This window comes from Anguilla anguilla, chromosome 10 (genome assembly GCF_013347855.1).
Source record: "Anguilla anguilla isolate fAngAng1 chromosome 10, fAngAng1.pri, whole genome shotgun sequence".
In the NCBI taxonomy this organism is placed as follows: Eukaryota; Metazoa; Chordata; class Actinopteri; order Anguilliformes; family Anguillidae; genus Anguilla; species Anguilla anguilla.
In genome coordinates, this window is record NC_049210.1 from 36828672 (window position 1) to 36842778 (window position 14107).

A 14107-nucleotide genomic window follows, 5' to 3' on the forward strand; every position below is an offset into this window, starting at 1 on the left:
CTTTTACAAGGATATTATATTTACACAATAAAAAACACCTCAATCCTTTATTGACACTAATCCTGCTTCTGGCTGAAAAATCCCATTAAGACAGGGAGGAAAGACATATAAATCAAGGCTGTTAAATCTCAGGGGATTTAACTCTCCCTTCCCCCGCTTCACTTATCTCTACTTGAACAAGTAGAGAATGAGCTGTCTTTTGTTTGAGACTCACTGATCTTGGATTTACTTGTTTGCTTGTTTTGGTGTGCATGTGCGTGCGTGTGTCTGTGTGCATTTGTGTGTGTGTGTGCTTGTGTGCGTGTGTGTGCTTGTTTGTGTGTGTGTGCATGTGTGTGTGTCTGTGTGCACGTGCTTGTGTGTGTGTGTGTGTGTGTGTGTGTGTATGCACACGTGTGCGTGCGTGTGTGTGCGTGCATGCGTGCGTGTGTATCCAGGTGGATAACGGAGGACTGGGAGCACTGCACCAGAACCTGCGGCAGCCTGGGCTACCAGATCCGCACGGTGCGCTGTGTGCAGTTCCTGCACGAGGGGACCAACCGCTCCGTGCACAGCAAGTATTGCAACGGGGAGAGGCCCGAGGCCAGGAGGCAGTGCAACAGGGTGCCCTGCCCCGCCCAGTGGAGGACCGGAGCCTGGTCAGAGGTGCGGTCGCGTCCAGTCAGCTCTAGCTAACACAGTTCCACCGTCCAATCAGCTGAGCCGGCGGCTGGCTTTGCACATTCTACCGTGCAACCCTGCTCAGGAAAGCTGCAAGGGTCTGCTGGTTTTTAAGTTCTGTGTTAAAATCATTGACCAGTTCTGACTCTGGCTTGAGCTGAGTTTAACTGTAGATGGCTGCCTTAATTGATCTAGTGCTGTCTAACCGTGAAACCCAGCAGACCCTGCAGCTCTCCTGGAACATGCTTGTCTTAATGATAGCATTTTGTATTAGCATTAACTGCACACATCATTAGGTATGATCAAGCAGGTGCAGAGATAATGTTGCTGTATTTTGGGGGATGGTGATAACAATACATGTCTCATATCTCTTCGGAAATCTTCTTCTTCTTTTAACTTTTCTATTTCACTTACTGCATTGGCAAAAAGGGATCAGAAGTAGTATTTTTTTTGGAGATTGATCTGTAGCCTTTTCAGTTAGTTTCCATTTGTTTCAATGGCTTTGGAACACTGCATTAGATGCAGTGGATTGGAGGCGGTGGCATTGATCAGATGAGCTGTGAAGATCATCTGAGATGTGTATGAGTAGGCTAGCAGGATCAAGTCCTGGATTCCATCAACTTCCGTCCTTAAGTCTGACTTCTCAATAACGTGCAAGTGTTTGTTTTTATATTTGTATTTTTGTGTTTGTATTTCTAAGCCAAAGATCAGGGAGAATTTTTATACATGTTTATACATTAAAGTTATGGGAAAATTGTTTACTGAACGTTTACCAAATCTCTCTCACTCGTAGTGCTCGGTCACCTGCGGCGAGGGGGTGGAAGAGCGGCTGGTGACGTGCCGGATTGGAGATCAGTGCAGCGGGGAGAAGCCGGAGTCCTCCAGGCCGTGCAGGCCCGGGCCGTGTCACGGTACGTTCCCCAGCCGAGGTACAGGCCATTCGCCGAGTCAGCTTTACTCTTACGAGCGCCCGCGGGCGGATGGGCTCAAGCGGAAAGGTCTGGAACAGGTGCAGGGAGATAAACGCTGAATTGTTGGGGACTCCCCCACTGCTCTTCGGAGCAGAAGGAACGCTCCTGCCGTGCGGCGCGGTGGAATGCTAACGGCTCCGATTAGAGCTGTCTGATTGGCTGAGCTGCCAGGCTGTGCGTGTTGGCTTGATATGTTTTATTTGCAGCCATTTTGCTGATGTCCTATGGAGATTTCTGGATCGCTTTACCGTAGCATTGGTTGCATTCAGCATCTGGAACTTAGGCACTAGTTGGTCTAGGTCAGCATGGGCATTGTGCCTTTGGAACACAGCGCTCCTACCATGCTGCCATGTTTTGTTCCCAGAACTCTCTGCGCCCTCAACATCTGTTAGTGCAGCATTAAGGTGACTAGTCAGCAGCCACAAAATTATTTTTCATTTCAGATTTAGTAGTTACTGCATAGATTATATCATCACTATATGACCAAAATAATCTGGACATCCCTCGGTCTGGGGTGTTTTATGATTTGGATTGGCCCCTTTGTTCCAGTCAAGGCAAATTTTAATTCATTGACATTTTTGACAATTCTGTGCTTCCAACTTTGTGGCAACAGTTTGGGGAAGGCCCTTTCCTGTTTCAGCATGACGATGCACTCGAGCATACGGCAGAGTCCATATAGAAATGGTTTTGTTGAGATCAGTTTGAAAGAAATTGAATGGCCTGCACAGAGCCCTGACCTCAACCCCATTCAACACCTTTGGGATCAACTACAAGCCAGGCCTAATCACCCAGTCAGTGCAGACCTCACCTATGATCTTCTGACTGTATAGAAGTAGAAAAGTCCTGCAGTATAAAGCCTTCCCAGAAGAGTTGAGGTTTTTATCACAGAAAGGGGTGGACCAACTCTATATTAATGCCATAATTTTGGATGAGATGTTGGATGGCAGGTGTCCACATACTTTTGGCCATGTAGTGTACTATTGCCTAGCAAATGGCAAAAGGGCATTTGAGGCTGATAAATGTTTTATTCTTATAAATGTCAATGGACTAAGCCCCATGAAAGCAACCTTTTCTAAGCAGCCTGTATTTAAAAATCGCTGTTCAGTACATTCTGAGAACACTGTGTAAGGTCTATCAGTGACTTTTGGCCATTTTGTACAAAGCCTTCAGAACTGCCTGCCCACATCAGACTGTCCCTGGCTCAAAACAGGGCTTAGGTGGTGACTTTTCGTGACAGGGACTGCAGTCAGTCTGGCTTTACTGCTTAAGTGGACACGTCGTCTCCCTATATTTAGCTACATTTAGAATGTAAAGTTCTGGTCTTCGAGAGACCACCACAATGCATAGAGATGGGCATGACAAAAATAAAAAGATTGGATCACCTTGTTTACATATTTACAGAAGGGTTACATATTGTGCTCGATGCTGCTGGGTTACTACAGGAATCGTGGCATTTGGAATTACAGTATGTCTTGAAATGCATTTGAATATTAATTCACGTTTAAGTACAACATAATGCCAGCTTACTATGTTTAAATAACTTTTATGCATTCACACAATATTTACAGTTTCATATTCAGATTTATTTTTGTTGTCATTGTTGCTGCTGCATTGAAAATTATGTATAACATACATCAAATTCTGTGAAAATGGATCACCTGTCTAGGATATCCTTGTTAAAGCCACCCTTCAATCAATTTACTTTGAAATGTGGCCATAATGGCTGGCTTTCTATGAGAGCAGACATGTTTTATCTGTGGGGAGAACTGTAGTGCTACATAGGTGCTAGTGCTACTGGACATTTTATAACTGAATTATAAAATTTCTATATTAGCACACTAATGTCCCTGAAGAGACGCTTGCAATACAGAAATGCAATTCAGGTTCAGTTCCTTGCTGAAGGGTCTAATGAGCGTGCCGAATCTAGCACTGGAGAAGGTGCAGAGGACATGAACTGCATTAATGCATGGGGAAAATAGGGTACAGGACACATTTAATCCCTCACTGAAAGGAAAGGTTCGTTCTGATTGGTCGGTGCTTGGCAACACCTCCATCAACCTTTTGTATCATTACAGTGGTGTGAACCACATACCTGCTTTTACTGTGTCACTTGAAATATGGCCTTAAAATAAAGCCTTAAAATACGAACTATATGCAAAATGTGATTGGGGAAGGGTTGGAAAATATTGACACTTTCTTTAATTTTCTTTATGATATACACTACATGGGCAACAGTATGCAGACACCTAACATCCAACATCTCATTCAACATTATGGGCATTAATATGGAGTTGGTCCACCCTTTGCTGCTATAACAACCTCTACTCTTCTGGGAAGGTTTTAGATGTTGGGGCATTTCTGCAGGGATTTGATTCCATTCAGCCACAGGAGCATTAGTGAGGTTGGGCACTGATTGGAAGATTAGGCCTGGCTCGCAGTTGGTTTTCCAATTGATCCCAAAGGTGTTGGATGGGGTTGAGGTCAGGGCTCTGTGCAGGCCAGTCAAGTTCTTCCACACCAATCTCTACTAAACCATTTCTATTTAGACCTCACTGTGTGCCCGGGGGCATTGTCATGCTGAAACAGGAAAGGGCCGTCCCCAAACTGTTGCCACAAAGTTGGAAGCACAGAATGATCTAGAATGTCGGTGCATTAAGATTTGTCTTCACTGGAACTAAGGAGCCTAGCCCAAACCAGGAAAAACAGCCCCAGATCAAGGGATGTCCAGATACTTTTGGTCATATGGTGTTGTAAGTTCTTTTTTATTTTAAATTGCTAGCACATGACATGACTCTCGATAAGAGTGCTTGCTAAATATAAAAAGTAAATGTAGCAATCAATGCTTATCTGTTGGGAGTTAGTTGTCCTAGTTAATTGTAGATAATCATATACATGGTTGCTTTTTTGTGTCATTTGTCATTTTCACAGTTTGATAGTTTTTATTATGAAGTGTTTATGCTCAACAAAAGGAACAAGCTGTAATGAATAAAGTGAATTCCCTGTGATAAATGTAAATTACAGAATGGAAAGCTGACTGGCACCCCATGAATTTAAAATGCAAATTAAAAGGCCCAAAAGTGGAAGCTTGTGTGTGTGTGTGTGTGTGTGTGTGTGCTCTGCGCTAGAAAATGCCTGGCTGATTTTTAAGCTGTTTCAGTAAGTATGGAAACCGTTTTTGTTTTATTTGTTAAATTAATGCGAAACACCCCATTATGGCCATGTTACATTTGGCAACACTGTGAAGCAAATTAATGGGAGTGTGTTTAATAACTCAGTTTTTTTCTTCTCTTTGAAACACATTGCACAGTATTTATTCATTTATTTATTTATTTATCTTGTGCACTTTAGAGACTGAGCAGCTCTTAAGTTGCCATCACTTTTTTTTCACAACCAGGAGAAGCTCCATCTCCATAGAGAAATACACAGCTCCTGTACAGAACAGACTCTTCAAGCGTACGGGCTAATATGTTACCTCCAGAGACCAGAGACCTTTTCAAAAGCTTTCATCACAAGCTCCCAGTTGTGATGAGAGAGAAAAATGGATTTTAATCCTGATAGGGAATGAGGGCCTGCCATTGGCAATGTGAATTAAAAGTGTGTCACAGGGCTTTTGGTGGGGTGGGGTGGGGGGTGGGGGAGGGGAGGGGAGGGGGAATTAAGAGGCATGTGTGCAATAAGGCCCACTACACTGTAATCTGCGGGGGTGTGTGGAAGATCTAAAAACCGAACACTCTTCCGCTTCACATCAAAGAAGAGACGCTAAACTTTGATCAAGTGTTTGAACGGCTGGAGTTTTTATTGCTTAGCGCTTCAGAATGGATTGTTTATTTTGCACATGGCCTTTATTTGGGTCAGCAAGCTTTACACAGTCCACGGCATTTGTGAAGCGCATCAAAGTGAAATTAATTTATGAGTGCAGGGGGACTGCAGTAGGCCATGCATTCACAATTGTGCATTTGCACAGATTTGAACTGTAAGTTGGTATTTGCCTATTTGTTTTGTTAAAAATGGTAAAATGGCAAATGAGGCTGACTAAGGCCATTAAATAGTAAACACGATTGGACAGAGCCAAAATGGAGGATCAGTTTTCTGAAGATTTATGTGTCTGAGGGATGACCACTGTTGAAGAGGGTTGCGGTTGTGTGGGAGGGTACAGCAGTCCCCCCAAATGGCCCTGATCTAATGGGGGTGTCCCACAGGGCAGCACTTCTTTGACCATAGTATCACCTTTGGTAGCATAGTTAAAGTCACCATGGTGACCCCCATCTACTCACTCACTGCCAAGTCTTCCTCTTTATTTATCCAGAGATCGATGTAAGATGTGACGACATTGACATCCACCCTGAAAAATCAGGGAAAAGGTTAAAGGTTAAAATGTCACTTTTTTTTTCAAACCGTTTCTTGTCTTGCAGATGAGCCCTGTACCGGCGATAAGTCCATATTCTGTCAGATGGAGGTTCTGGCTCGGTACTGCTCCATTCCCGGCTACAACAAGCTGTGCTGCGACTCGTGCAGCAGGCGGACCAGCACCCTCGCCCCGTACCTGTCCGAGGCCGCCGAGGAGGTCCGGTTCGGTTCGGCTCTGCCCTCCTGGCTCCTCGACCCGTCGTCGTCAGCGGCGGAGGCGGCGTCGTCCAACGGCAGCGCCGGCCTTCCCGCGGGGCCGCTTCACCAAAGCCTTAAAGCGCCCGCCACGCCCGGGAGCTCAGGAAAAGGCGTCCCCGCCACCGTTCCTGCCTCAAAGACAGCCCCGCCCGCCGGCAGCAACAAGACGAGCAGGCGGGTCCCGCAGCAGGCCGGCCGTGGCGGCGGCGGGAATCCGTCGGCGACGGCGGCGAAAGACGCGACGCCGCAGAGGCGGGGCGGCACGACGGCCCGCCCGCCCCCGGGACCCGCCCCCCCGAGGGCGGAGGCGTCCCAGGAGAGCCGGCGGCCCTCGGAGGTGGAGAGATGAAGCAGAGGCCTTCCCCCCCTCCCGAACTGTGTGTGTAGAAACCCAGCAGCACCCTGCATCTTTTACTCAGTAACATCAGTGTGAAAGAGAGAAAGAAAGATAGAAAGAGAGAAAAGTGCTGGTTCACTTTCGTCGTGAAGATTCCTTCTGCGGTTGACCGAAGCAACACTTGTCATCCTCATTTCTGTGTGAAGAGAAGCGCCAAAGATTCTCTGTAAGAATGGTCGGACTGATCTTTTGAATAGCTCGGTTGCCAAGGTTTGCACATCAGCCGAAGCTAAGAGATGTCATGGTGGTATTCATTAGAAAGAAATATGGTTCTAGTTGTATAGAATTACCAAATCAAGCTATTTTTGGTTACTGTTTCTCAACTGTTTGTTTGACAAATATATATTTATAAGCTGTCCTGTAAATAAAGTTTATGTAAAATGTCAGTATAATTTCAAAGAAGGAAAGCTGATGATTTTATATATGTTACAAGGACGCATTGGTGCCTATCACTTTCCAAAAACCTTGCACACATAACTTTCTGGAACTATAGGAATACATTAAAAACACTGACAAGTATCAATTTCATAAGTAATGGGCAAAATACTGGTGTAACATAACATAAACTAAATACATATCAGACTGAATGAGGATGTTCTTCAGAAACTAGTGCTACCAGACCACTTACAATTAATTAATGATTTTAATTGTCCTTACTAAACAAAGTGTTGTGAGTGTGTGATAAGCTTGGCATTTGTAAAACCGCAGTTGCAGTACTGTTAGGTATTTGGTTTTTGCCACAAATATTCAGCCTACCACCCAATTTGCATTGCTATTTCAGTCTTTAAGTAACTCTATCCAATTTAATTTATGGATACGGTTTGATTTATGGATAGGCACTGTATTCTCGACTGACTTGGTGTCAAACAAGCCAATAAGGGAAAATGTTGCCAGGAGACTCATTTCATTTTCTACAAATTTTTTGAACACAAACTTTTTTTTGTGTGTGAATACGTGAAGCTGGACTTACAAAGGCCTTTATGTAGAACATATTGTACAAGATGTCTTATGCTTTGTCTGAGAAAGATTGAGAAAGCTATTTATTTTAAGAAGGATTATATCACAACCACAATGCATCTGACTGCAATAGACATTTATTTTTTGTTTCAGCTGTGTTCACAGTGCAACCATTCATACTCTCTCCTGTGTGTCAATGTATAGCACTTGTATATAGGATTGAGAACATAAAATATTTATTAAAAGCTGACATTTTTTTGTATTTGCTGCATCATCTGGTATTTGCCAGTAATAATAACCAAATATCAATATGCCAATTTTTCAAGGCTATCTTTTTACCAGCATAATTCAGTTCATTCATAAATTCCATAAAATTTACACATTTAGTTAGAAAAATTTGACCATAATTGAGAAGCAAACTGAAATTTAAAAACGACAATGTTTTCAACAAGCAAAGTAACTAGTAACTAGTTTACAAAAACAATGCTCATAATTTTGAGATAATTTTGTCCCAGAGAAAGCTGTTTGTCACAGCTGTTGTAGTATTAAATCGGAATTGAAACACAACTAAGCTGACTCCTTACAGCAGAGAGTAGTGTTAGTTGACTGTAGTTAGTGTTTTTTTTTTGTTTATTTGTTTTTTGTGAAAGAGTGGAACAAAGGTATTAGTTTTTATGTTGTCCCCCTAAAACAAGGGCTGTTTAACACAAAACAATAGCTAGACATGTGTACAGTTGTCCTTTCCATCTAACAATTTTAGCACTTAGTGCTTGTTACATTTTGTTGTCAATTCATAATGTTGTTGACTTGCTGCCTATAAAGAATTGCTGCTAATGTTACACAAGGCTTTCAAGTTCAAAGAGAAGATAGTTTTTTTTTTGTTTCATTTTTAGATTTTATATCGACAATCCCTGAGCCTCAGACAGATATACTGTACAGGATATGTGTTTTTTGTATCCCCAGTATTACCCTTGCTTTTTAAAGTATTACTGTTCTGATAAAGTTGGTATTTCTCATTTCTAATCGCTTACATTTTCTTCTGTTTTGTAGACTTAATTTAAGTGTTCACTACTGATGCTGTTTGTTGTAATGGGGAGCACATAGCAATAAAGGATATACTAAACTTCCTAAGTCTCATGTATTTCCTGCCTTTCATGCTATGATAAAACTGCATAAAATTACTTCTTTAATGTTTGTTTACTTCAGTTGGTCTTTTGATCATATCAAATACTTCCTTTTCATTTTTAATTTCAGCGACTGCTAAATTCTGTGTGACTGCTATTAAAAAGCTAATGCTTTATTTGACTGTGGTCCTCATGACATGTCATACAATACCTGTCATGAAGTATCCCTGATCCCTGTAATAGACTATGGTCAGTAATATGGTCAATTGCATACTTAGCTTTCAATATTGAGCTTTCAGTGAGCAATGGTTTTTGCTGGGGTGGTCAGCAAATGACCGAAAATATGAGTATAACCCATAGAACAGCACACTGAATTTTGGTCAACTTCCATCGTTTCAACCGACCTTTGCCAGCTGAGGTGGTATGACACCCCTGTCATAGTGAGGTTTCTATGCAGGTTGTTATGTCAGTTGTGTCAGAACAATTATGTCATAGTTGTGAATTGCCATACCAATTAATGTCAGGTATTATTTCATGGTAATGCCATTTTCACGTCATGATGACCATTGTCAAGTGTTACCCTAAAATCTAAAAAAATGATTCAAAGGTAAGGATCCAGGACCCACTTTAAATGATTTGAACTATTAATGGTACACAACAGTTGCCTAAAGTACTGATGGAACAATTAGTGATGACTAAAAATTAAACATACATGCTGTCACTCCTGAATAGTGATTTTTATGTCTTTGATGTAACAATGGCACTGGTAATTGAAAGCAATGGAGTTCTGAGTTAGAAGGTTGAAAATAACATTACAAAAAGCCTAATCTTCGAAGGGTTAGGAACCCTTTGATCTTTTACCATATATATGGACTGTAAATAAACAGTGGATGTCACAGACAATGTCCAAGGGCCAGAGTCATTCTATAAATTTATGAACAACATATTGCAACATAACAGACACTAAGCAATAGGAAGCTTCACCTCCTTCCATAGTTGCTGGTTTCTAAGATTGATCACTTGTGAAATCCATTTAACCTTTTTTTTAACGGTCTGTGTAAAAGCGACAGCTGTTGCACGTTTAGTGCTATTTATCACAAGGCAGCCCAATCTATCAATCTTCAGATGCTGGAATTGAATGCAACATAACAGACACTCACCAGTCATTTTGAGTCTGGTAATAACCTCTTTGTTCTGGTGAGCTCAGTTTTCTTTGCTGGTTTTCTCTGGCAGAGTCAGCCACAGACATAAACATTCTATGAAATTCTATCGTTAAGAACCACACTTGTCCTTGGACCACAGAAACCAAGTGTTTTTTATTTTTTAAGTGATTTAGTGATTTATGTTGGAGCACTTTGGGCCCATAACAACATCCTTCTTTAGGGCCACCGAAACCCTTGGGCCAACTCTGTTCCGAGAGAACACTGAACATGTTCCTGTTTGTTTGCCACCATGACTCAACAGATGCGTTATATTGTACCCACATGGATAACACAGCACAGTACATTGCACCTACAACTTCAAAGTCACAAACTAGCCTTTGCAAAACCAAAAATTGGAAGAGCTGCTGGTAGATCTCACTCAGTGGTATGAGTGGTACCAAACATTGCATTTTGATGAGAAAGACATCACCATGTGATTGGCTCAAAAAAGTGATTGACGGCATATCGTAAGGTCACCTATTTGGGGTTTAATGAAATCTCACTCTCCCAGCTCTACTGTGAATTTATAGGCCTGGGTACAATCAATGTCTGTCTTTGACTCTGACTTATGATTAAGTGTTAATTTCTTTCTTCATAATCACAGTTTGGCCAACTAATTTCAGTGATTATTACCAACTAAGCTGTGTCTGAGAACAACTAAATGAACACTTGAATTTAACCATAAGCCAAAGTTAAGGACAAATGTTGATTGATTTTAGGCCCTAGTCTTTATTGTGTGATGGAGTGAATGATGATATTTGACATTTTTGAATATTTTACATTGATGGACACTTGGGGTAATGAACCAAACGCAGCCTTCACTTGATGGAGAGCTCCCTGTGTTCTGAATTTCAAAGTAGAACCCTGTCATTGACAAATGTTTACTACTACACACTATCTGGGTTTAACAGCTTGTTGTGAACTCATAATAAATGTTATAATTAAATAATTAAAAATTAACAAATAAAAATGTTTTTAGTTACATTTCATTTACATTTTCAGTTTATGATTCAACTGTCAAATTCTACTTTTGAGATTTGCTGAACTCAAAAATTCTGCTCAAATAATTTTTGCAAAATTATTATTCACTTAATGAGATATAGTAACTGATTTCATTTACAGATTACCTCTAGCCAGAACTGTGAACAGCCAGTCAGTTCAATATCTTAAATCTGGCAATACCTCATCACCTCATTAGTTTTAAAATGTTTTGATCTCTAAAGGAGGGCTGTGGTGTGGGGATGGCTGGTTTAAGCAGCCACACCTGCCTGGGTCAAGCTAATTAGACCTGGCCAATTGGATAATTGGTTAATAATTAGATAATTGGCCAGGCTAATTGGACCCAGGAACAGGAGTGGCTGCACCTGTGCGTAGTGAGGTAATCACTGCGCACAGGTTAAATCTGCCATCCCCACCCACACAGGGGAGCCTCTCTGTCATGACAGTGTGTTAACATCTGCTCCTCGGCTATAACAGCTTGCCGACCCTTGCAAATAAACGTGGACTGTTTTAACATCTTCTCCCTGTGTCTCTGTGCTGGAGGGCCCCAAAGAAAGCCACTTCGGTGGCCTGTGGCAGGCGTGTTTGTCACAGTGGCGCCCAACGTGGGGCTTCTCCGGCACAAGAAAGAGGCACAGGAGGGCCAGCCAGGAAGCACACTGGAGGAGGAACAGCTGCGGTGTTCCTGACGGGGCTTTGGGCGGATCCTCCAGGCCAAAAACGGCGAGCGGGAGATGACCACGGAGGGGAAGGAAGCGATCCTCAGCTGGGACGCTGGGGAGCTGGACCTGGCCGTGAAGGCAGGTCAGCTACGGGCGGTGCACGAGAGGTGGTCGCGCCGTGAGCTGGACTTGGCCGGGAAGGCGGGTCAGCTACGGGCGGCGCACAAGCAGTGGCCGCGCCGTATTGCTTCCTTTCTTGTCTGTTGGTTGTTTTAGTTCGTCGTTTTGGCCTGGTTGGGTTGCCCGGAGCCCATGAAGGGGAAAGCCTGCACCAGCCTTCCAGCAGAGCCGACTGGCGGCCACCACACCTGCAAGGGTTCCTGGTCCCCAGCGCCACAAGGAAGCCAGCCCAGCCAGCCCACCAGCCCAGCCACCCCACCACAGCCCCTGGAACAGCCCAAGCCGGTGACATCCCCACCAACCAGCTGAGCAGCCCAGGAATCCCCGCGCTCCGAGAGGGAGGAGGGGGGAGGGCTGCCTCATCATCCGGGGGAGGGTCACGGCTGTGCACTGGACTGTTCTGGGGCCCTTAAAGTGTTAAGGGCGCTTGGTTTTTTTTGTTTCGTTTTTTTTTTCTCGCTTGGTTGGAGTGCTGGGGGGGGAGTAGGCTTCGGCCAGGGATTCTCCCTGGCCTCAGTTTGGCGTTGGGGGTATGTGGTGTGGGGATGGCTGGTTTAAGCAGCCACACCTGCCTGGGTCAAGCTAATTAGACCTGGCCAATTGGATAATTGGTTAATAATTAGATAATTGGCCAGGCTAATTGGACCCAGGAACAGGAGTGGCTGCACCTGTGCGTAGTGAGGTAATCACTGCGCACAGGTTAAATCTGCCATCCCCACCCACACAGGGGAGCCTCTCTGTCATGACAGTGTGTTAACATCTGCTCCTCGGCTATAACAGCTTGCCGACCCTTGCAAATAAACGTGGACTGTTTTAACATCTTCTCCCTGTGTCTCTGTGCTGGAGGGCCCCAAAGAAAGCCACTTCGGTGGCCTGTGGCAGGCGTGTTTGTCACAAGGGCAAATGCTGGATAGCAATAGCCCAGTGCTTTCTGTCTAGGGGCAGTAGAGGACAGAGCTTGATCTAAGTTTTAATTTAGCCAGGCTGCTGTCCTCTTGATACCTAAATCAGGAGTGAGTGAGATCAAAAGGAAGAGGAATAAAAAAATAAAATAATTCAGCTAATATTTAATCTTTTCATCCTCTTTATGTAAAACAGTCACAATCAAACATGAACAATGAAGTTGTTTTGCTGAATGCTCAGGGCAGTTGAAAAATTGTATGCTATAGCAATATGGACAATGCCATCGGTATGATTTCATGTGAAAGCAATTACAACTTTGTCCAAGTTGGAAGGATTAACAGAGAGCCCTCGCTATTTTGTTTGACTCTATTATTTGCTGAAAAAATATATAGTTTAAACACATGAGTCATACTGAAACAAGCACAAACTTTAAAGGTGTTCACTGTTATTGTGTGAAGGAGGTCAACACACATGAACTGTGTTCCATTTATATTTCATCACACAGTACTTACCAACCTTACAATGCTCATCCGCCCAACACATCCCCAGAAACTTAATAGTTGGTGTTAGTATTGAGTATATGGATTTATATGACAATATTACAACTATTAAGTGCAGTAACCTTCAATATAAAAAGAACACTTTGTTGATTGATACAACTATCTCTGCATAGTTTAATTAGATTGTTTTAGGGCTGTGTTGTTGCAATCCCATTAGCTTTATGATGATCTCATAGAGAGTTCAAACTGTTGATGTATAAATTCGAGAAAAATAACATGACCTCCTGGGTACAAGTACCTGTTGTTCTATGAGTTATTAGCAAGCTTTAAACTGAATTTGGGAATTGGATTTAATCCAATCTCCTGAAAAATATCTACACAACGCCATCTTGATGGCCAATCAGGGTAAAGATGCGCTTTGTGACCAAATTTGCGTATGGTGGCTACTTAAGAGACATCCTAGCCCGTAAACTTTCTTCATAAACAAATTTTCAGTGAAGAAAAGCCAGGGCCTGCAGAGATTAAAGCTCACTAATAACTCATAGAACAACGGGTACTTGCACCCTTGAGTTCTATTTGCTTATTAGCTTCTCTTTAAGCTGCATATGAGAACCCAATCCCATATGCAGTCTGTCATCAACATCAGTCCCCTGATGCAGAACAACAGCCAGTGGATGTTATAGCCGATCAAGTGGGCTCTCTTACAACAGTCAGCATTTTTCATAGGTGAAAAGGGGGACTGGACAAACTGAGGAGTCACAACTACTCCCAGAGCTCGGTTAATGTAAACCAGCTACCAAATACACAAGCCGGGAGAAGGACGATATATACAGTATATAAGCAAGCTTCTTGCCACAGTTAGAGGCAGTGCCTAAAAAAACAGCTTAATGTATGGCTTAATGTACTTTTGGCTGGTGGCTGAGCTCAAAATTGCATATGCGAGCAAT

At 42.9% G+C, this 14107-nt stretch overlaps 1 protein-coding gene across 1 annotated transcript in view; it reads left to right on the top strand.

The window, feature by feature from the left end:
• Positions 1 to 8717, top strand: part of adamts3 (ADAM metallopeptidase with thrombospondin type 1 motif, 3) — an 87287-nt gene extending 78570 nt beyond the window's left edge. The window contains exons 20-22 of the mRNA XM_035379712.1: positions 438 to 645; positions 1454 to 1571; positions 6044 to 8717. Coding sequence (XP_035235603.1) covers positions 438 to 645; positions 1454 to 1571; positions 6044 to 6585 — 868 coding nt within the window. The 3' untranslated portion in view covers positions 6586 to 8717. The remainder of the gene's footprint in view (positions 1 to 437; positions 646 to 1453; positions 1572 to 6043) is intronic.
• The last annotated feature ends 5390 nt before the right edge of the window (positions 8718 to 14107 follow it).